General features: G+C 35.8%; 1 protein-coding gene across 4 annotated transcripts in view; it reads right to left on the bottom strand.

Annotated features, from left to right (window-relative positions):
• The window catches only part of FYB2 (FYN binding protein 2), a 121,584-nt gene that overhangs the window by 47,017 nt on the left and 51,020 nt on the right, over positions 1–23,547 (bottom strand). For all 4 annotated transcript variants that reach the window (XM_072730819.1, XM_072730818.1, XM_072730820.1 and 1 more), the window contains one exon: positions 9,804–9,904. In XM_072730819.1, coding sequence (XP_072586920.1) covers positions 9,804–9,904 — 101 coding nt within the window. The remainder of the gene's footprint in view (positions 1–9,803; positions 9,905–23,547) is intronic.

The raw sequence follows: 23,547 nt of genomic DNA, 5'->3' as shown, positions 1-23,547 counted from the left end.
TCTCTCTCTCATGAATAAATAAAGTCTTTTTTTAAAAAAAGAAATGTCATCTATAAAAGTTTTCCCCTACTATTAATGAATATGTGTGCACAATAAGTAGGACTCCCCCTGTTTTTCTTCTCTTTCTTGCTGCTACGGTTCTGAAGCTTCAGTTCAGAAAAGTGACCAAAAAACAGGTTGCATTTCTTAAAAAATGGACTCTATGCCCAGTGTGGAGCCCAACGTGGAGACCCTGATTGAGACCTGAATCGAGATCAAGACCTGAGCTGAGATCAAGAGTTGGATGCTTAACAGGTGCCCCTTGTGTTGCATTTTGAAACCATTATTGTTCTACACAGAAAATCCATTGATAAAATAAATGAAATCCTAGGTTTTCTTTAGGGACTGTCTGCACATGATTGACACAAACACATAAAATTCTCTGTGAATGATTAATGCTATGCACTTCAACTTGAGTCATTGTACACTTTTATTTTTACTGATTTTTGAATCAAAATGTATTATTTTGCTATTGCTTGTATTAAAAGCTTTGTTTAGTTATTAACACATAATAAATATTTGCTTATGATGCAGTTTGCTCCATCTCTATTCCAAATATGGATTTCTTTTCCAATTTTAAAAATGATAATTTCCCTCTCTCAATTTAGCATTCTTTGGTTTTCAAAGAATTAATAAATCATGATCTTCTTGCTTCTCATTGCTACCTGGGGACAGAGGTGATATGATTTTGTCTTAGAAATGGAGAAATTAAGTCTCAGAGGAACCTTACTGGCCAAGGCTAGTACGCAAAAATACCCACTGAAAAATGCATTCGTAATTTGAGTATGCATTTTTTTAAACAAAGTAGAGGTTTTTCAAAGATAAGTTTTGCCATCACAACCTGCTCCCAAGGAAGGAATATAAAGGACAAAGGATTGTACCTCAGGGGCTCAGGAATGGAAAATGAGTCATAAGAGGAGGATGCAACCCACAGCACTGGAACCCACTCTCTCCCCTGAAGAGCTTTCTTCTAGCTGGGGAAAAAAGGACACACATCACAAGATGGTCCTCAGCACCCTCCAACCGCTAGCACCATAACATGACTGCAGCTTGCAGGCCTTTGGCTTTTTCTCCATGTACTAACTCCCTGCATGACCTTGGAAAACCAAGGGGTGAGGAGACTATTACTAAAAATATAAAAACAGTAATAAAAAGCAGATAACATTTTTTATACTTACAGATAGCAGGCACTATGCTGTGTTTAAATGTGTGATTTCACTTAATTCATACAATAATCAATACCGACACCCCATTTCACTGATGAGGAACAGTTGCCCAAAGAGTGAAGTAACTTGCCCAAGGTCACTCTATTAGCAAATGGTTTTCAAACTTCCTTCCAGCCACAGAATCATTCATTTAAACGGAATATTGTTCATGAGCATACGTAGAACTTCTCTAGTTGATGTTATCCTCAGGAGTCTCCAGTACCTCTCAGAACAGTCCTAGGGCCTAGGAAGCACAGTTTGAATGGCTGGTCTAGATTACCTCTGAGAACAATTCTGCAGAGCTTCTAGAATAGCCTAAATCCTGCTTACCCACATTCTGGATAAAAGGGCAAAGCCTCAGAAAGGCACTAGTGCTGAGCTGTGCACCCCCAAGGAGATGGTCTTTGTTTTCCTGACATTGTTCAAAGGACAAAGTCATGCAATGGTGACAGTAAAAGCTAACAGCATCATCCTTCCCTTTCTTTTCTTCCCTCCCTCTTCCCATTTCCTCCAGAAAGTTATAATTTAGATTCCTCACCCTTGGTGGGCAGAGAATGAAAGAAATATCCATTTTGAGTTAAACTTTGTAGAATATGTGAGACTTACATTGATATTTATTTTATTTTTACCTGTGGCTATTCAGTTGCTCCAATACCATGAAAGGCTATCTTTCCCATTAAATTCCATTTTACAATTTTGTGAAAAAAAAAATCAGTTGGATGCATTTGTGTAGTTGTGTATTTGTGCATTTATGTAGCTCTGGGTTCTTAATTCTGTTCCATCATGCTGCGTGTCCTTCCCCATCAATGCCACACAGTTTTGATTACTAGAGCTGTAATTCTTGAAATTAGGTAGTCTGCTACCTCTTACTTTTTCAAAGTTGTTTTTTTATTTTAGCTATTCTAGTTCCTTTGCTGTTCTATATACATTTTAGAATAATCTTGTCAATATTTACAAAAGACCTGGCTGGGATTTTTTTATAGGAATTACAGTAAACCTGTCTATCAACCTGGGGAGAATATTTTTTCTACATAGAGTTTTCCAATCCATAAACATGGCATATCTCTCACATTTATTAATGTAAGTATTTGAATTATCCCGTCAGCAATTTGTAGTTTCCAAAATTTAAGTCTTGTAATGTTTTGTTAGATTCAAACCTAAGTATTTCTCTTTCTTTAGCTATTTTGAATATTATATTATTTTCCAATTTTAGGGGATGCCTGGGTGGCTCAGCAGTTGAGTGTCTGCCTTCAGTCCAGGGCATGATGCTGGAGACCTGGGATTGAGTCCCATGTCGGGCTCCCTGCATGGAGCCTGCTTGCTTCTCCCTCTGCCTGTCTCTCTGCCTCTCTCTGTGTTTCTCTCATGAATAAATAAAATCTTAAAAAAAAGATTGAACTCATTTCCCAATTTTAGTGTGTTCATTGCTAGTCCATGGAAATAGGGCTTCATGTTTATCTTGTATTCTGTGACCTTGCTGAACTCATTTATTAAGAACTAAGAACTTTAAGAGGAACTCTAAGAACTTTTTCTGTTTTTGGTAAATTCCCTGGGATTTTCTACCTAGGTAATCCTGTCATCCGAAAATAAGGACAATTCTTTTTTTTTTTTTTTAATTTTTTAATTAATTAATTAATTAATTAATTAATGATAGTCAGAGAGAGAGAGAGAGAGAGAGAGGCAGGCAGAGACACAGGCAGAGGAAGAAGCAGGCTCCATGCACCGGGAGCCCGACGTGGGACCCTATCCCGGGTCTCCAGGATCGCGCCCTGGGCCAAAGGCAGGCGCTAAACCGCTGCGCCACCCAGGGAGCCCCAGAACAGTTTGATTTGAATATCTTTTATTTCCTTTCTTGACCTATTACACTGACTAGAACTTGGAGCACTATGTTGAATAGGAGTGGTAAGAGTGGACATCCTTGCCTTGTTCCCAATCTCTGGGGGAAAGTATTTAAGGTTTCTCCATTAAGTATCATGTTAGCTATAGGCCTTTTTTTTTTTTTTAATGCTCTTTTTTTCAAGTTGAAGAAATTACCCTCTATTTCTATTTTTCTGAGGGTTTTTAAAAATCATAAATAGTAATTGAATTTGTCAAATGCTTTTTCTGCATAGATTGATAGGATTGTGATTTTTCTTGTTTAGGCTGTCAATAAGAATTTTATTGATTGATTTTGATTGATTTTTGAATATTGAACTAGCTTTGCATCCCTGAAATGAACAGCATTTGGTCATGGCATAATTCTATTTTATATCTTGCTAAATTCTATTTGCTAATATTTTGCTAAGGATTCTTATGACTATACTTATGAAGGATGTTAATCTGCAGCATTCTTCTTGTGCAGTGCTTCTGTCTGGGTTTGGTATGAGGGCAGTACCAGTTTCTCAAAATGAATCAGTGTTTCCTCCTTTTCCATTTTTCTTGGAAAGATTGAGTAGAATTGGTGTTAATTCATTTTTAAACACTTAGTAGAATTCTCCAGTGGAACAGCCCTAGACTTTGAGATGGTCTTTTTGCAAGTTTTATGTTTTATTAATTAATTAATTTTTAGATTTTGATTCCAGTATAGTTAACATACTGTGTTCTAGCTTTTTTGGTAGTTTCAAAATTATGGCTTCAATGTCCATAAAAGTTACAGGGCTATTCAAGTGATTAATATTGAGTGGTTTGAGCTTTTTTGAGGAATGTTGCATCTTTAAGTTGTCAAATTTAGATATGTAGAATTGTTCATAATATCCTCTTATGGTCCTTTTGATGTCTGTAGAGTTTGTAATGATATCTTTGTTTCATTCATGATACTGTTCATTTGTGTCTTCTTTCTGTTTCTTTGTTAGTCTTGCTAGAGGTTTGTCGATTTTATTGATCTTTTCAAAGAACAAGCTTTTGCTTTCATTGATTTTTCTCTACTGCTTTTCTGTCTTCAATTTCATTTATTTCTGTTCTTAATCTTTATTCTTTCCATCCTTCCACTTACTTTAGATTTATTTTCTCTTCTTTTTCTATGTTCTTGAGGTAGGATCTTACACTTAAGGATTTTCTTCTTTTTTAATGTAAGCATTTAGTGATATTAATTTCTCTTCTGCATTCCTTAGACTGTGTCCTGCAGATTTTCAGATATTTTCATTTTCATTCATTCAATATATATTTTTATTTTCCTTTAGAAATGTGTGGCTTTGTTTCTAAGTGTTGAGAGAGCTTTCTGTTATCTTTTAGTTACTGATTTCCAGTTTGATTACATTGTGGTCAGAAAATACATCATGATTTCAATTTTTTTCAAAATGTGTTGTTTTATAGCCCAGAATATGGTCTACCTTGGTATATGTTTATGGGTGCTTGAAAAGTATATGTATTCTGCTTCTGTTGCATGTTCTATAGATGTCAATTAGATCCTGTTGCTTGATGGTGTTGCTGAATTCTTCTGTATTCTTGCTGATTTTCTGAGTAGGTGTTCTGTCAATGTGCAGAGAGGGGTGTTGAAGTTTCAAACTATGAGTCCATTTGTCTATTTCTTATTTCAGTTTGTGTGTCACATATATTACAGCTCTGGAGCCTGGTGCACACACATTTAGGATTGTTTTGTCTTCTTGATGGATTGACCCTATTATCATTACATAATGTCTTTGCATCTCTTGTAATTTTCTTTGCTCTGAGGTTTACTTTAGCAGTTATTAATAGCCACACTTACATTTTTAGATTAAATTTACATCTGCTAATCCATATTTTTTAATTGGCATATTTAGGCAATTTATATTTAATGTAATTAATGCAATTATTGATTTATTATGACTTAAGTCTGCCCTTTATTTTTTATTTACTGTTTATTCCATGTTCTGCTTCTTTGTTTGATATTTCTTGCTTTCTTGTGAGTTACCTGAACATTTTTAGAATTATTTTTTATTTATCTATAGTAGTTTTAAAAAATTATTAATCTCACTGTATAGTTGTTTTAGTGGTTGCTCTAGGGATGACATTATATATACACATAAAATCACAGTTCTACTGGTATGGACATTTTACCAGTTTACATGGAGTATAGAAACCTTATTTCCTTCTGTGTCCCTTAACTGTTTCCTTATAATGGGTTTTTGTATTTATTTTGTAAACATTTAGAACTAAACCAGGTAGTGTTAAGAGTTTTTGCTTCAATCATCAAACTTAATTTTAAAAACTCAAAAGAAGGGAAATATGTCACATTTACTCACATTTGTATTCTTTCCATTATTCTTTCTCCTGAACTGATGCTTCAAATTTCTTCCTTTTATCACTTCTTTTCTGCCTAGAAAGCTTCCTTTAGTCATTCTTTTAAGATAGGTCTGCTGGAACAAATCTTCTTAGTTTTCCTTCATCTGAGAATGTCTTGATTTCCCCTTCAATCTTGAAAGATATTTTCACTGGTAATAGGATTCTGGATTGATAGTTCTTTTCTTCTTGTATTTGAAAAATGTTGTGCCACTTTCTTCTGGCCTTCATGGTTTCTGATGAGAAATTCAGTCATTCAAATTGTTTTTCACCTATGGGTAATGTATCATTTCTTTTGCTGCTTTCAAGTTTTTTACATTTTATTTTTAGAAGTCTGATTATGTTTTTGTGTGGATTGGGTTTGTCCTGTTTGGGATTTTCTTGGCTTCTTCAATCTTTTGTTTAATGTCTTTCACCAAATTGGGAGAAGTTTTCAATTTCTTCAAGTACTTTTTTAGTAGCATCTTTCCCCTTTATTTCCAGTACTACAATTTAAGGCTTTCATAATAGTTCTACAGGTCCTTGAAGCTTTATTCATTATTTTTCCCCCAGTCTATTTTCTCCTTCTTGTTCAGATTAGCTCATTTCAATCATTTCCCTCAAGTTTATGGATGCTTCTACTCTCCCTATTCTGCTATTGAGCCCATCCAGTAAGCTTTTAATTTTTATTATATTCTTCACTTCTAAGCTTCTATTTCTTTTTCTTCACATCTTCCATTTCTTTGCAGAGATATTCTGTTTCTTCTAAAAATAGAGTAAAACTCTGTTTTTTAATATTTCAATCATGTTCATAATTCTTCGCTGAAGTATTAGCAGCTACTTAAAGTCTGTCAGAATATGCTAATACTTCAGTTGTCTCAATGTTGACATCTACTGATCATCTCGTCTCATTCAAGTTTAGACTTTCTTGGTTCTTGGTATAATGAGTAATTTTCTATTGAAACCTGGACATTTTAAGTATTTTGTTATGATACTGTGGGTATTATTTAAAGCTTCTGTTTTAGTTGGCTTTTCCTGGTGATAGAAATGGGATGACATTTTTTTCCTGTCAGCTGAGAGTACACATCTAGTTTCTCTACTTCTTGGACTCCCGATACCCAAGTGAGGACAGGGATCCTCACTACTCCTGGTTAGGAGTGGGCACTCCAGTTCCCCACTCAGCTTCTCTGAAAACACCCTGGTTAAGAGTGGTAGGAGTGCTTGTTATTGTTCCCCATTTGGTCTCCTTACTGCTGGATAGTTGTGAAAGTCCTGATCCTTTGCTAGGTCCTCTCTAACACCAGCCCAATAGGAAGCAGAAGGGACATCTTGTTACTGCTGGGTGGCATAATGGAATGCAAGCTCCCCATGAGATCTTCACTGTAGGTGGAATTTTGTTACTCCTGGAGGGGATGAAAGTCCTAGCTTCTGACTTGGCTTCTCTGCACCATCTCAGGGGAGGGGTTGGGGGTACATAATGGCAGCCTAATGAGGGTAAGTGTCTAGGCTCCCCATTCAGCATTGGCTGGTATGGTGGAGCAGGTTTTTTTTTTTTTTTTTTTTTTTTTTTCTGTGATGTTTGGCTGGAGTATAACAGTTATTGTCTAGAGGCTTTCTGGTTTTTTTTAGGCTGCCCCTTTTCTGGTCCTTTAGCTAGAGAGAATAGGCTTTTGCTGAAGATGTTTCTGTTTGTACCCACTGGTATTTCTGGATTGCCAGCTTCTTTATCTCCAAGTCTGGAATATATGAGCCAAGAAGAAAACCTAAGGAACTCATCACCTATTCTTCCTTGAGTTCCTAGGTCTCTAGCTGGTCTATCTTCTTATTTCCATCTTTTCAGAGTCTTCTAGTTTTCATATGTTTCTTTCACATATAATATCCAACAGTTTTAGTTGTACTTATCAAGGGGAATTGGGAAAAGTATATATGCTCCATCTTTCCAGAAACAGAATGTAACTTGACTTTAAATGTATTATTTTACCAAACTCTCAGAACACCACCACAAAGGAAGTATTATATGCACTTTATAGACGAAGACACTAAGGTTCAGATGTCATTCATCCAGTAAGTGGTACAAAGATAATGGAAGGTAAATGGGGAAATAGTCAAATAAATAAGTACAAGTGGGGGTAAAATAGCTCGCTCCCTTTTTCTTCTTCTTTTTTTCCTTTAGGGTAACTGCATCCTGGCCCTTTAAAGAGGAACAAGGAAAGGGGTGGGGATAAGTAACAGGATCCTTTTGATCCCAGGCTGTAGTTCTTCAGTTTCTTCAGTCCTGGCAGGCTATTCCTATTTCCCATCAGGATTTTCTCTCTAGCCAGAAAGACACCATTGCCACCCTCACTAGTCTCCCACTTGCCTCCCTTTCTGCTACCCTATGCTCTGTTACTCTCAATTGCATCAGTGGCTTATTTTCTGAGCCCTTTATCCTTCAGCATAAACACTTGCCTCTTTATGAAGTATATGAGGAATCCCTCAGTGAAAGGCTGAAGGGAGGCTTGAGTTAGTGGCTCCTTCTTTGGTTACTTCAGGTGATGTCCACTGGCAGGCCCACCTTGAACATATGTGGCCTGGGTAGAACAAATGCAGGTCTCTGGTCTAGCCTCCCATTTTCAATCCTCAGCTTTACCCTACATGACAAGGGGCCTTGCATATGTCCAAATCCCACCCATACCACCCCCCATGAACTGTTCTCCCTGCAGCCCAGTCTGTCTTGTCCCAGTCTTTCTCTGTAGCCCAGTCTGTCCTGGGACTTAGAGAAGAGGCTCAAGCAGAACCTCAGACAGCCACTTGAGAGGGGGCATTCTGAGGGTCTCATGTATCCAGAAAGAGAAGCTATAGGCTCTGACTAGAGCATCTAAATAGCCCTATAAGCCCTTTGTAGAAAGGCATGCAGTTGGAATTTAGTCCAAATGGGGCCCACAGCCTTTCTATTCAAAGCATGGTTTGTAAACCAGCAGTGTCAGCACCACCAGGGAACTTGTTAGAAGTTCTAACCTCACAGCTACTGAACCAGAATATGTTAACCGAGATTCCCTGGTGATTCATATTTCAAGTGTTAGAATCTGAGAAGCCATATTCTGATGCAAGTGTCCAGACACCTCAAGAATGGAACAATATTTCCATTTAGGGATGAGAGGGGACAGCAGTTGCTTGTCTTATGACTAGTATTTTATAAACCATATTGGAAATATAGACTTTGCCCAATCTAAGAGAAAGAGAGAGTGAGCTTTTCTGGTAGTTCTTCAATGCTTTATTTCTTGGGGGGGAGAGGAGGGAAGGGAAATTTCAATAGATTCTAACTCATTACCCTACAAACCTCTTATGTATATATTCCCAGGCAAATGACTTTTCCCAGACTCTTGGGCTTTTTCTTCATGCAATAAAGAAGTAAAATCAGATGATCTGTCTCTAACGCTCCTTCCAGGAAAGCAAAACATACTTGAACGGGAAGCAGCATAAAACTGTGAAAAGAGCATGCATCTTGGAGGCAGTCTGAGCCCATTTCACATTATAGCTCTATCATATACTCCTCATGTGACCCTGCACAACTCAACCTCTTTTTTCCTCAGTTTCCTGTCTCAAAAAGTGGGCTAATAAAACTGCTGTATCAGCAGGGATGCACAGAGAGAACCTACTACAGAACCATGGCTCACAGTATAGGTTCAGAAAATACCATTTATTTCAGCACAAATATTTATGCTTTTTGTAGAGAATCGGCTTATTCTACAGACAGAACAAAGGCACAGAAAGTTGTAGAAATGTTATGAGTCCCTGCTTCTTCATTTTCTTACCTGACAGGGTCTCTTTCTTCATAGAAAGGTCTGAGCTTTGTCGGCAATACCAGAGGCAGGAAGACTTAGCTCTGAACCAGTGGTCAGATCCATTAAATGAATTCTCTGCTCCTATTCAGACTAAACACAGGGACCTAATTCTCATAGTCTGTTATCTCTCTCTCCACACACGGAGTTACCAGGGGAATTCAAGAAAGACACCACAGGAAGAGAGATGAAGTTTCTATGGGAGAAGGAAGAAAAATGAATCACCATATCTTGATTTTCCCTCCTACATATCTACAGAAGGCAAGGCATCTAAGTAGATTGGTGAAGGAGAGAATAGAAGAGGTAGAGAGAAGGCAGCACTAGGAGTTGTGAGATAGCATTGATGCCCAACTGGATTTATTTATATTTTTAAGAGACCAGGCAAGGAAAAAAATAGAAATGAGATGGTAGGGCAGCATGGCTGTGAATTTTTAAACTTATAGTTAGCTGGAGGGAAAATACCATTTTTGCCACATTTTCATTCCACACAGGGTTACAATATTAATTGGCTTAGCAGACTTACAATCAGCAATTTCTTTTGCAGTGCACAGGTTAATGGAGTTGCCAGAGTGTTTCAGATATGAAATTGTTGCCTCATAATTATGTGGTTCTTCAAATTCAGCACTGAGAAACATGGAAAAAATGGTTACTTAAAATAAAACATTGCTTTCCACATATTTTAAAACTTTTTGTATTTTTTCTTCATTAAAGAATATGTCTGACAAATATGGTGATTTAACCCTATATGAAAGGCATACCACCCCTACTCTAAAAATACAGAAATTCTGAAAAATATAACAATGTGAAAAATTATATGAAGAATATATAATTCATCTAGAAATCAATAAAGTCTCCAGGTGCCAGATATAGAGAGGAAAGCACAACTAAAGATGAAGGTGAGAATTACATGCAAAAGGAAACTGAGACAGATAAAGAAAAATCCTAATGACGGGGTGGCTGAGGATATACTTACTGAGTCAGAAGTTAAGTCTGAGCCACAGGCCTCATGTGAATGTGAAGCTAGAACCAAGCTATCATCATAAAGTTCAGAGTCACAAAATGCCATTTCATCTGTTAAACAAATTATAAAACATATGTGTGTACTTCTCTGCTATCCAGCTATGATTGCTGGAGCTAAAAGAATCTCCCATGAGAAATCAGAAACTTGAAAACCCAGCACCAAATACAGGTGGGGTTCTAAATGTATACTGTATCTCAGAGACACAGAGACAAAATGGTGCTTGCAATTCAACTGTCTTTTGTAAGGCAAATCTGAAATCACTCTGTAAAGATGCTTCTATAACCCAAGGCAGCTATGGTTGCTAAAGGAAACTATTCCCACTTAAAACAAGCTTGTAGTAAAAAAAAAAGAAAATACCCAAGAAACCCACAAGCCACACAAAGAGATGAGCTACCACAGATAGAAGATATAACAGAATGACAGACTTAAATAACAGAATGAGATGAAAGTGACTTTAAAAGAAGCATTTTAAAAAATGTTCAAAGAAATAAAGTAAGGGATAAAAGCCATTAGGTAAAAAACAAAACAAAAAAACTCCAAGGGTGTGAAAAAAGAACATAGATTTAGGGACAGGAGAAAGGGCTTATAGAAATCATTAATTCTTGTAATAAAAATTTAATGTAGAGGTTGAAAAGTAGACTAGACACAGCAGAAGAGAGAATTGGGGAATAAGTTAGATCTAAGGAAGTCACTCAGAATGTAGCATGCAGAGATGAAGAGATGCAAAATATTAAAAGAGAAGTTAACAGTGGGGGAGGTAGAATGAAAAGGTTCAACATACATAGACTAGGGATTCTAAAAGGGAAAAAGAAAAAAGATGAAAAGGAGTCAGTATTCACATGATAATAACTAAGGCTTTTAACATTGAAAAGGAACATAAATTCTTCTATTGAGTCAGCTTCAACAATAAAAAATAATGATAAATCCACGCTCATACACTTTGTAATAAGTTAGCATAAGTCAAAGGAAAAAAGAAAAATGTAAAATCTCTGTGAGAGAAAAGATAGATTACTGAGGAATAGCAGACTGTCAAGGGACTTCTCATTAGCAGCAATTGGTGGTTGAGATTGTGGATAATATCTTATGGGCTAAGGAGAGAGGAGATATCAGTATCAAATTATCTTCTAGCTAAATTGTCATTAAAAGTGAGGGAGAAACAAAGATTTTTTCAGCATACCAGTACACATATTTATTGCTCACAGATCCTTGCTGAAATGCATCAAATCTTTCAAAGAAGTTAAAGTCCCCTCCTTCCCAAGGCAGAAATCACTTTGGAATGATACTTGTTTCTGCTGGGCCATGCACAGGGTATGGTTAGTAAGCAGGAGCTGCTTTGAAGGGACCTGCTGAGGTAGGTGGGTTGGATGGGGTGGGTCTGTAGTACTAGCAAGTCAGATGAAGAGTTTTAGAGCTGGTTCCAAGTGTCTGGCCATCTAGAGTGAGGGAAGGGAGGAGAAACGGTGCCTGCCAGTGGGCTTCACACTGGGCATGGTGCCTGCTTAGGATTCCCTCTCTCCCTCTCCCTCTGCCCCTCCCCCCTTAAAAAAACACACAAGAGGGAGTCAACAACAGATTAGAGGATGCAGAAGAACAGATCAGCAATCTGGAGCACAGGGTGACCGAAAGCACCAAAGCTGAACAACAAAAAGAAAAAAATTAAAAAATGAGAATAGATTAAGGAAACTCAGTGATATAATCAAAATACTGAGAAAAAAAAATCCTGTAACCAAGAATAGCCTACCCATCAAGGTTATCATAGGAGAAATAGAAGAATAAGAATAGTTAGAATAGGATAGATAAAAAAATTTCTCAAATTAAAGTTAAAGGAGTTCATCACCACTAAATCAGATTTACAAGAAATGTTAAAGGTAATACTTTGAATAGAAAGAAAAGACCATGACTAGAAGAAAATCATTAAAGGAAAAAATTTCACAGGTAAAAGCAAACATATAGTGAAGGTAGTGGATTAGTCACTGATAAAACCAGTATGAAAGTTAAAACACAAGAGTAATAAAATCAATTATATTTACAAATAACAGTCAATGGATATACAAAATAAAAAGATGTAAAATATGATATCATATGCAAAAAACATGGAGATGGGAGTAAAAATTTTCACCTTTTAGAATGTGTTTCATCTTCAGCAACCATCAACTTATAAAGACTTCTATAAAGATGCCTGGGTGGCTCAGTGGTTTAGCATCTGCCTTTGGCTCAGGTCATGATCCTGGGGTCCAGGGATCAAGTCCCATATTGGGCTCCCTGTGAGGAGTCTGTTTATCCCTCTGCCTGTGTCTCTGCCTCTCTGTGTGTGTGTGTCTCATGAATAAATAAATAAAATCTTTAAAAAAAGACTGTTATAACACCTAAGATGTTATATATGAACCCAATAGTAACCACAAATAGAAAACCTTTAACAGATACAAACATAAAAAGAAAGGAATACAAGTATAACAGTAAATAAAGACATCAAACCACAAGGGAAAAGAGTAAGAGAAGAAAAAAAGGAAAAAAGAATTACAAAAACATATAGAAAACTAAATGCTCCAATCAAAAGACACAGGCTGACTGAATGAATATAGAAACCAGCCCATGTATATGCTGCCTATAAGAGGCTTACTTCAGAACTAAAGACACATACAGACTGAAAATGGAGGACTGGAAAACATACGCTATTTAAATGAAAGTAATAATAATAATAATAAAAAAGCCAGGGCAACAATACTTTTATCAGAGAAAACAGACTTTAAAACAAAGATTGGCAAAAAAGAAAGGGCCCTACATAATGATAAAGAGATCAATCCAACAATTATCTAACAATTATAACAATTATAAATATCTATGCACCCAACATTGAAGCACCTAAATAAAGCAAATATTAACAGACTTAAAGGTAGAAATCGACAGTAGTACAATAATAGCAGGGGATTTCAACAGCCACTTGTATCAAGGGATAGATCAGACGGACAGAAAATCAACAAGGAAACAGTAGCTTTGAAGCACACATTTGACCCAGTGGACCTAAAAGAGATATACAGAACATTTCATCTAAAACAGCAGAATACACATTCTTTTCAAGTATGTAAGGAAGATTCTCCTGGACAGATCACATTAGGCCAGAAAACAAGTCTCAATAAATTTAAGAACTCTGAAATCATACCAAGGATTTTTTTCCAACCACAACAATATAAAACTAGAAATCAATTATAAGAAAAATCTGGAAGGAACACAACTACAGAAGGCTATACAATATGCTACCAAACAATGAATTTTCTTCAAACAAGAAATAAAGGAAGAAGAAGAAAAAAAATTGAGATAAATGAAACACAATGGTCCAAAACCTTTGGGATGCAGCAGTACAGGCCTCCCTTGAGAAACAAGAAAAATCTCAAACAACCTAACTTTATACCTAAAAGAATTAAAAGAATTAGGAAAACAACAAACAAAACACAAAGCTAGTAGAAGGAAGCAAATAATAAAGATTAGAGCAGAGCCTTTAGCCAAATTTGTCAAGAAAACTAGAGGACTTAAATAAATATAATCAGAAATGAGGGAGTAAGAAATGATGGTATAGAAATACAAAGGACTATAAGAGACTATTACGAACAATTTTAAACGAAAAAATTGGACAACCTAGAAGAAATGGATAAAGTTGAAGAGATATATCATCTTCAGAAACTGAATTAGGAATAAATACCTTGACAGTCTGCTATTCTACGATCAGATAGTTTCAGGGTGAAGTCTATTGAATATTTATTTTTTTTAAAGATTTTATTTATTCATAGAGACAGAGAGAGAGAGAGAGAGAGGCAGAGACATGATAAGCAGGCATCATACAGAGAGCCTGACGTGGGACTCGATCCAGGGTCTCCAAGGATCACGCCCTGAGCTGCAGGCAGCACTAAACCACTGCGCCACCAGGGCTGCCCATCTATTAAATATTTAAAGAAGAGCTAATATCGATTTTTCTCAAACTATTTCAAAAAACAAAAGAGAAAGTAAAACTTCCAAGTTCATTCTATGACCTCACTATGACCCTGAAGCCAAAATCGAACAAAGACACTATAAAAAAGGAAACTTCAGGCCAATACCTGAAACTAGTAAGACACTATATGTTAATTATATTTCACTTTAAAAAAGAAATAATGATGATCAAATAAATAAATAAAGCTATTGGTAAATCTAAATATGTATCAACTATAAAAATGACAAATTTGTAGAAGTTTAAGAGCATTATGGAATTAAAAATCTTAAATAATAATATGAAAGAGAGTGGGAGACGTTTATCAGAGTTAGTCTCATATCTTTGTATCATTTAGGAGCAAGAGAGAGATTTTGATTCCTACCAGACTTAGGTTAATTGTATGTCAAAATTTAACTGTAACCACTAAAAAGAATAGAAATAGAGTATTTAACTTTTCAACTGGTGGAAGGAGACTAAAGAATGAGAAAACTTAAATACTAAAGAAGGCAGCAAAGGAAAAAAATATACATGTAAAATTTTCATAATATATTCAAAACATAAAATATGCAAAAAATCCAAATAGATCAAGAATCACAATAAATGCAGATAGATTACTTTAGTAAAATAGTACCTGCATGTTGTAAAAATCTAGCTAATCCTGCCGAAAATGTACCAGGCAAACCAAAGCTCCTTTATGAATGAATGGAAAAAGAGATGCAAACCAAATACTGACCAAAAGAAAGCTTAGGTAGGTTTAATCATATTAGACCATACTTTAGCATAACTGATCAAGAAAATGAGAGAATGTACACACATGTCCATATGCACATACGCACACAAATTATGGATAAGAGAGACAACAAAACTAGAGCTAGATTGAAGTTTTCAGGGATGCCTGGGTGACTCCGTGGTTGAGAGTCTGCTTTGGGCTCAGGGCATAATCCCAGGGTCCCAGGATCAAGTTCCTCACTAGGCTCCCTGCGGAGAGCTTGCTTCTTCCTCTGCCTATGTCTCTGCCTCTCTCTGTGTATTTCTCATGAATAAATAAATTTAAAAAACAGATTTAAGTTTTCAGAAATCGAAGGAAACCTTATGATAAGTGAATCATATAATAATTTGAGTAAATTGCTAATAAATTTGAAATTTCACTGAAAACTGGCAAATTTATAAATATAAAATTACCCCAGTGATTGAAAAACTGCATACAAAGCCTAATAGGCCAATAAAACGTTAATGAGCCTGAATCAATAGTACACACACCCACTCTCCCTTCCTCTTACCTTTACACTCAATTCATCCCTCTCTTTTCTCCACCACCAAATAGTTTTATGAGCAAGTTTGAATAAGTAGTTTCAGAGAATAGGAGAAAAGCTATCCTACTCATTTTAATAGTGCAGTATACTTTTGATATGAAGACTACAACATAGCCAAAGATTTAAAAGTACAGCCCAATCTCACTTAAAAGATTTTAGTCCAAACTCACTAAATACTAAAATAAAAATAAAAAATGAGTTAATCAGTATTAAAATTAAGTCAAGGACAACTAAAATTTATTCCAGGATGTCAATGATGGCTCAACATCAGAAAATCTACCATTGTAATTAATCACACTGAAACAATAAGGGAAAACCAGATTTTAATACACGCAAAATAACCATTCCACACAAACTCTCTTAACTAGATTAATCTCCAATAAACATCATACTTAATGGTGAACTATAACAAAGACTATCTCAATTCAACTAGAAATTCTTGTAATCGGAAAAAAGGAACTGAGGGGGAAAAATTAGAGAGGGAGACAAACCATGAGAGACTCCTAACTCTGGGAAACAAACAAAGGGTTGTGCAAGGGGAGGTGGGTAGGGTGGGGGGATGGGGTAGCTGGGTGATGGGTACTGAGGGGGGCATTTGACAGGCTGAGCACTGGGTGCTATACTATATGTTGGCAAATCGAACTTAAATAAAAAGAAATGTAAAAAAAAACATAATGGGATTTAAAACATGGATGTATTGGAAATAAATGTTATCTTCAGTAAAGGCACTCCTAGAAAATTGGACAAATGGATATTACAGACATCACAGAAGAGAAATTTTGAGTAGCTTATAAAAATAAGTTCACAAAAAAATAAAAAATTCACAACCATATAGTAAACAGGGAAATGGAATGAAGGCACTGCAAATTAATTCACACCCATCAGTTTAAGCAAGAATCCCAAAGTTTCAAAATAATATTTCATTTGGTAAGAATATGGAGAAACTGGAACTTTATACTAGCTTGAGAGTATAAACTGGCACAGCTATTTTGGAATATAGTTTTTCAATATCTAGTAAAACTGAAGTTGTTTACAATTTTATTTCTAAGTAGATAACCTGGGAAAATCTGGTTTTATATATATGAGATGATTATTATAGCATCACTTGAAAGGGTGAACATTCAAAACGACTGGAATGTCCCTCAGAAAGGGAACACATGAACAAATTGTGATATGTTCATATGATGGAGTGTCTACAATATCCAATTATATTGAATAATCTAGATGCATATGCATCAATGTAGGTGGAATACGAAAACACAGCTTTGAAAAAATCATGTTGCAGAATAATAAGATTCCATTTATAAAAAAACGTGAAATACTCTATCTTTAACAAATAAGAATTTGTAGTTAAAGTATAAGTTATATACTCAATGGGTACATTTCTGTATCCATATTAAAAGTTGCCTGTGGGAGGGAGAAAGAGAATGAAATTAAGGAGTGAAATCAAGGGGACTTTATCTATTGGTAGCAAATGGAAAATGACTACTTCACTAAATGTGGAGCATATGAGAGGGAGGAAAAAGAATCACCCATGAGCTTCCCACTTAACACAAGTGAGGTGTTAGTATTTTTATACTCTTCCTGTTTTTTTCTGTTTATAGGTATATTAGTATACCTGCTGTTACAGACAATGACAAGGTTAGAGTTCTCTTTTCTTGTCCCCTCTCTTCCCCATTTATTATCACAAGTACATTCCATCTGATTGTTTTCCCACATTTGACCAGCTTGAGTATTTTTGAGTTTTTTAAAATCATATTCTCTAAAGATGTATGAATAGTTCATTTTGTTGAAAAGGAAAAATTATGAACTCTAATGCATCAGTAATTTCTCCCCTATTTTGTTCCCCTCCCCTATCATAAAGTAATCGAGAGAAACTTTCTTAAATTATAGACTATGCCATGTATCTCATGCTCCAATGACCTAACAATCTCATCAGGTCTATGGTAAATTAACTTTATTAATAAGAAACAATTTGTGGAAAAATTGAAAGAAGATGTCTAATCAATTTCTTGGACTACTTTTGTCAGAAATGAATAAGTATCTGACTTTAGATGATCAAAAAGAATTTCAACTGAATATAAAAAAAGTGTCTCTCAGATCAATTGTCTTTACCGAGGGGCAGTCCTAGGATTAATGTTAAAGATGAAAAAAAGATATTGTAGTTGTATTTAAACCTTCTTTTTTACTATCTGAGCATATCTTTTATCCTTTTCCGGGTCCATTAAAACCAGATCTGAAATCTGCCTTGGTTTAATGCAGTGTGGGTCAATATAAAGAACTTGGATTACAGGGAAGAAATAACTATGATTTAAATAAATCTGTGTGTCAATTTTTTTGTTTCCACATTTATTAAAATATCTGTCTATCTCCAGGACTACAGACATTATTGGGAGACAGCACAGAATTATAGACAAACTTGGGGTCAGGCAGATATAAACTAGAATCCTAGCTCTTCTGCTTTCTAATTATAAAGTGCTGAGTAAATACCTTAATCTCAGTTTCCTACTCTATAAAATAGTAATAATAAAATCTAATTTAAAGGTATATTGTGGATATTGAATGAAATATTTGCTCTCTGCACAAAAGCATCCACCAAAGTGTGCTAATAATATTATGTTGGAAGACAGAAATTATAATATTAAAAAATAAATTTTGACACACATCTAACAGGTGACTGTGATCCCTTCCAGAGACCTTGGAGGGTAGGTACTATTTTTATGCTCTCCCTCTGTTGTGCTCCAGCATACAAGTATCTCTCAGAGGGGAGCTCTCATACACCTCTGATGCCCTATATGTTAGTCTAGTGCCACAGTTTTTGTGGATGCTATCCAGAAAATGCCCCTTGATTACCTGATTCTGTTGGCCAGAGGGGTTATGTTTCTATGTTTCACAGGACAGTAACAATCGGAGAGGCAGTTCTTTGCAAGTTGTCATCCCTAGGGCATTGTATAAACATCAGCCTGAAACACAACCCCAGACATTGTTAAAGAGGCCCACTTGCTTGTCTTGGAGTTTTGGCCTGAGGCCAGGCTTCAGGTGTGTTACACATCTAGAGGCCTATGGAGGGGCTCTCAGGGAACATATGCCAGTGGCCACCATCTATGTACTCTTCCTCTGCCTCACTACAATTCACAGGTATCTCCCAGAAAGGAGCTTATACATTCGTCAGGAGCCCTGATTGTTCTGACAGTCACTCAGGGGACATCTCCAGATTACCCAACTCTGGTAGCCAGTGGGGCTTATGTTTATAGTCACATAGACTGTAGATATTTGCATACTCTAAAATCAGCTGCCAAAGAATCTGGTTCCTAATCAGCCTGAATTTGGGTGCTGACTGAGGTCCTTCCCGTTGGGACACTGACAGGTCTTAGCATGCCCTCACCACTAGGACCTATTAAAAATATACTAAGGTGCTTGGATGATCAGAAAGGTTTTGGAGAACACCAAGAACTAGGGAAGTATTGAATGATAAGGTTTATCTCCTACATGAGGCCACTCCTTCAAGATTGGGAGAGGTGGCTGTGTTGTCTACTGTATAGAAACCAACACAGAGAGTCAAGAAAAAGGAAGAAACAAAGGAATATGTTTCAAAAAACTTTTTAAAAACCCTGAAAGATAAAAACATAGAAAAAAAACTTAATGGAATAGAGATAAGCAATCTACCTGATAAAGAGTTCAGAGTAATGGTCATAAAGATGCTTACTGAGCTTACAGAAGAATGGATGAATATAGTAAGAACTTCAACAAAGAGAAAATATAAGTAGTACCAAATGGAAGTCACAAAGCTGAAGAATATAATAACTGAGCCGAAAAGTACAGTAAGGGTGGTCAACAGCAGAGCAGATGAAGCAGGAAAAAGAATCAGTGACCTCAAAGACATGACAGTGGAACTTACCCAATGAGAGCAGTGGAAAGAAAAAAGAATGAAAAAGAAGTTAAGAAAGCTTAAAGGATTTCTAGGACAACATCAAGCTGACTAATGTTCATGTTATAGGGCTCCCAGGAGGAGAGAAAGAAAGGATCAAAAAGAGATAATTACTGAAAATTTCCCTAACCTGGCATGGGGTGGTGGTGGTGGGGGACACATGTAGATCTAGGAAGATGAGAGAGGTTCCAAATGAAATAAACCCAAGGAGACACACCAAGACACATTATAATTAATATATCAAAAAATAAAGATAAAGAGAATGCTGCAAGTGGGAAGGAAAAAACAACTTACTATATACAAGGGAACACATATAAAACTATCAGAATTTTCAGTAGAAACCTTATAGGCCAGAAGGAATGTCATGATTTATTCAAAGTGCTGGAAGAAAAAAACTTCAACCAAGAATATGCCACCTGGCAAAGTTAATATTAATATTATCTCCTCTCCTGAAGAGGAGACAGAGTTTTCTAAACCAGCAAAAGGTAAAAGAGTTCATCACCACCTAACCAACTTTACCAAAAATGTTGAAGGAACTTTTTTATGTGGAAAAAAGGGCATGAATCAGTAACAAGAAAATGTATGAACGCATAGGTAACAAGTGACAGATTAGACCAGTTGGACTTAACGGATATGTAAGAACATTCCCCTCAAAAGTAGCAGAATATACATTTTTCTCAAGTGTGACTGGAACCTTCTCCAGGATAGATCATATGTTAAGCCACAAAACAAATCTTAATGAATTAAAGAACACTGAATTCATATCCAGGATCTTTTCTGACCACAATTGTATAAAACTAGAAATTACAAAAAGAAATTTGTAAAAATTGGAAAATTCACAAATATATTTTTATAGAAATTGAACATGTTACTGGTCAAAAATGAAAAGAGAAATAAAAAAAATACCTTGAGAGAAATGAAAATGGAAATACAGCATAAACTTATGAGATGCAGCAAAAACAGTTCTAAGAGGAAATTTCATAGAGATAAATGCCTACCTCAAGAAACAAAAATCTCAAATGAACAACCTACGTTCCCCTCCAGAAGCTAGAAAAAGAAGAACAAATGAAGCTCAGAGTTAGTAGAAGGACCGAGATTACAAAAATTAAAGAGGAAATAAAATAAAAAGACAATAGAAAAGATCAACAAATATAAGAGCTGATTCTCTGGAAAGATAAATTTTGCACAATGAAGAAAACAATCAACAAAATATTAAGCAACAAAATTTAGAAAAATGGGAGAGAATATTCACAAATCAGATATGTGGTGAGGGGTCAATATCCAAAATATATAAAGAACTTCTACAACTCAATAGCAAAAGTCCCCAGGCAATCCAATTAAAAATAGGTAGAATATCTGAATATGCATTTTCCATAGAGATGGCCAACAGGTACTTAAAAAGATGCTTAACATCACTAATCGGGGAAATACAAGTCAAAACCACAATGAGATATCAGCTCACACCTGTTAGAATGGCTATTATAGAAAAGAAATAAATAAAAAATGAAAATAATGAAGCACAGGATGATAGTGAAGGTCGAGAAGCTTAAAAAACGTTAATGTGATGTGGAGAAAAGGGAAACCTTGTGCACTGTTACATGAGAGTGTAAATTGGTGCACTCATTACAGAAAACAAAATGGAGGTTCCACAATAAATTAAAAATAGAACCACCATGCAATCCAGAAATTCTACTTTTGAATTTTTATCTGAAGGACATGAAAACTCTAATTCAAAAAGATATACAAGCACTCTTATGCTCACTGTACTGTGATTTACAATAGCAAAGATGGGGAAGCAAACTAAATGTCCACTGATGGACAGTTAATGAAATATGGTACATATATATGATGAAAACACGCACACACACATATTTAGCCATAAAAAAAGAAATCTTCCCATTTGTGAGAACATAGTTGGGCCTGGAGAACATTATGTTAGGTGAAATAAGCAGATAGACAAATACCATATGATCTCACTTATACGTGTCACAAAAAAAAAAAAAAAGAAAGAAAGAAAAAGAAAGAAAAAGGAAAAAGAGAAAGCAATCCCCAAAGTCATAGATACAAAGAACAACAGATTGATGGTTAACAAATGTACAGGGTGGAGTTTGGAGAAATGGGTAAAGGGTGGTGGTCAAAGGTACATATGTGCATTTATAAAATAAATCATAGAGGTATAATGTATATTGTGGTGACTACAGTTAATAATATTGTTTGCATATTTGAAAGTTGCTAAGATAGATCTTAGAAGATCTCATCACAAGAAAAAAATAGTAACTATGTATGGTGACAGACATTAATAGACTTATTGTGACCATTTTACAACATATACAAATAATGAATCATGTACACCTGTACCTCAGATGAAACTGATATAACATATAATATTATAATTGTCAATTGTACTCAACTGGAAAAGGTTTTCATGAGGTTTGCATTTCGGAAAGTTTTTTTTATTATTGACAGAGCATCAACTTTCTTTTCTGACTTTCTCATAGAAAACCTCTAATAACTACAATATTACAATGTTTCTTAATGATATCTTCAACATTTGTATGCTCAAGAAGACACAACAGCTAGTGTCACAGATAATTTACAAAAGAAAATTTCTAATTGTGTTTGTACCCTTGGCATTTTATCTTCAAAATTAGTTTTTGAACAGTAGGGTCTGTTTCAATCATGGACTTGTGACCTCCCCTACTGGGTGTTTCTACTTGCCATGTCAACCCCTTGACGACAGCTGTCTTTTGGAAAATAATTTAGTCAACCTCTGTATTAGGTTGTATATTCTAGAGAAGTAGCTCACACAGCTCACTCTAACACTTGTTCACTTGGTTGAACTGTAAACTGTCCATCACAATATTAGCTACAATTATTGAGGCTTTGCAATGTGTCAGGCACTGTACTTAGACTCGTCATCTCTAAGTATATATCTAAGTACTCATCATATCTATACTTATCACTGGAAATTTCTCTTGCTGACTGTGTGAGTCTCAGGCAGTCATTTAAGATCACAGAGCCCTATTTTCTTCATAGGCTCACTGTAGCTGTGTCATGTAGGACTAACTCAGTTAACATGTGGTAAATGCCTGACAGGTTACATATTCTCTCCCATCTTTTTCTGTGCCACAGGATAAGAGAGTAAGTTGAAAATTTTCATGGCAAGAAGGCTCTGGAAAATCTAAAGAGCTGATATTAGGTAGAAAAACTGAGACTTGAACAACAAAACCTGCTAGCTATACATTTGCATTTTATTAGAGCTAAGTTGAAAACTCTGCTTCCTTTATTTCTTATTTCAGTGGGCCACCCATTTTGGAGAGAACAGGAGTAGCTTAGCCAGGGGTCACTCTGTGTGACATTCCACAGGTTCCTGGTGACAAGGAAGTAGAAGGCCATCTAATTTCTCAATTACCCAAAGTCCCAAACTGGGCACATTCCATTTCCAATAAATACTTTTGGTAAGACTACTCTTCCCATCGGGCTTCACCTTAAGAAATCCTCCTCTTGGGATCCCTGGGTGGCGCAGCGGTTTGGCGCCTGCCTTTGGCCCGGGTCGCGATCCTGGAGACCCGGGATCGAATCCCACATCAGGCTTCTGGTGCATGGAGCCTGCTTCTCCCTCTGCCTGTGTCTCTGCCCCTCTCTCTCTCTCTCTCTCTCTCTCTCTCTCTCTATGTGACTATTATAAATAAATAATTAATTAATTAATTAATTAATTAATTAATTAATTAATTAAAAAAAAAAAGAAATCCTCCTCTTGTTAAGTGGTGATGAGACTTGTAAAAAAAGACTATGACGAGATGCTACAATTGATCTCAGAATGCATTTATACCAGATTCACAAAAATACCTGATAAATTTTCAAGGATACTTTTCTTTTACAAGCTATTAAAACTTTGTCTTCTACATTTCCACTTCTACTACTTCTGCTTCTCCACACTCCTACCACTGGCACTTCAACTTCTACCACTTTGACCACTTCCTTCATATCAACAGAACATATATACACATAGGTTTGTGCATACATATCTCTCTACATGAT

This window comes from Vulpes vulpes, chromosome 12 (genome assembly GCF_048418805.1).
Source record: "Vulpes vulpes isolate BD-2025 chromosome 12, VulVul3, whole genome shotgun sequence".
Taxonomy (NCBI): domain Eukaryota; kingdom Metazoa; phylum Chordata; class Mammalia; order Carnivora; family Canidae; genus Vulpes; species Vulpes vulpes.
This window is presented reverse-complemented; position numbering and strand designations above follow the sequence as displayed.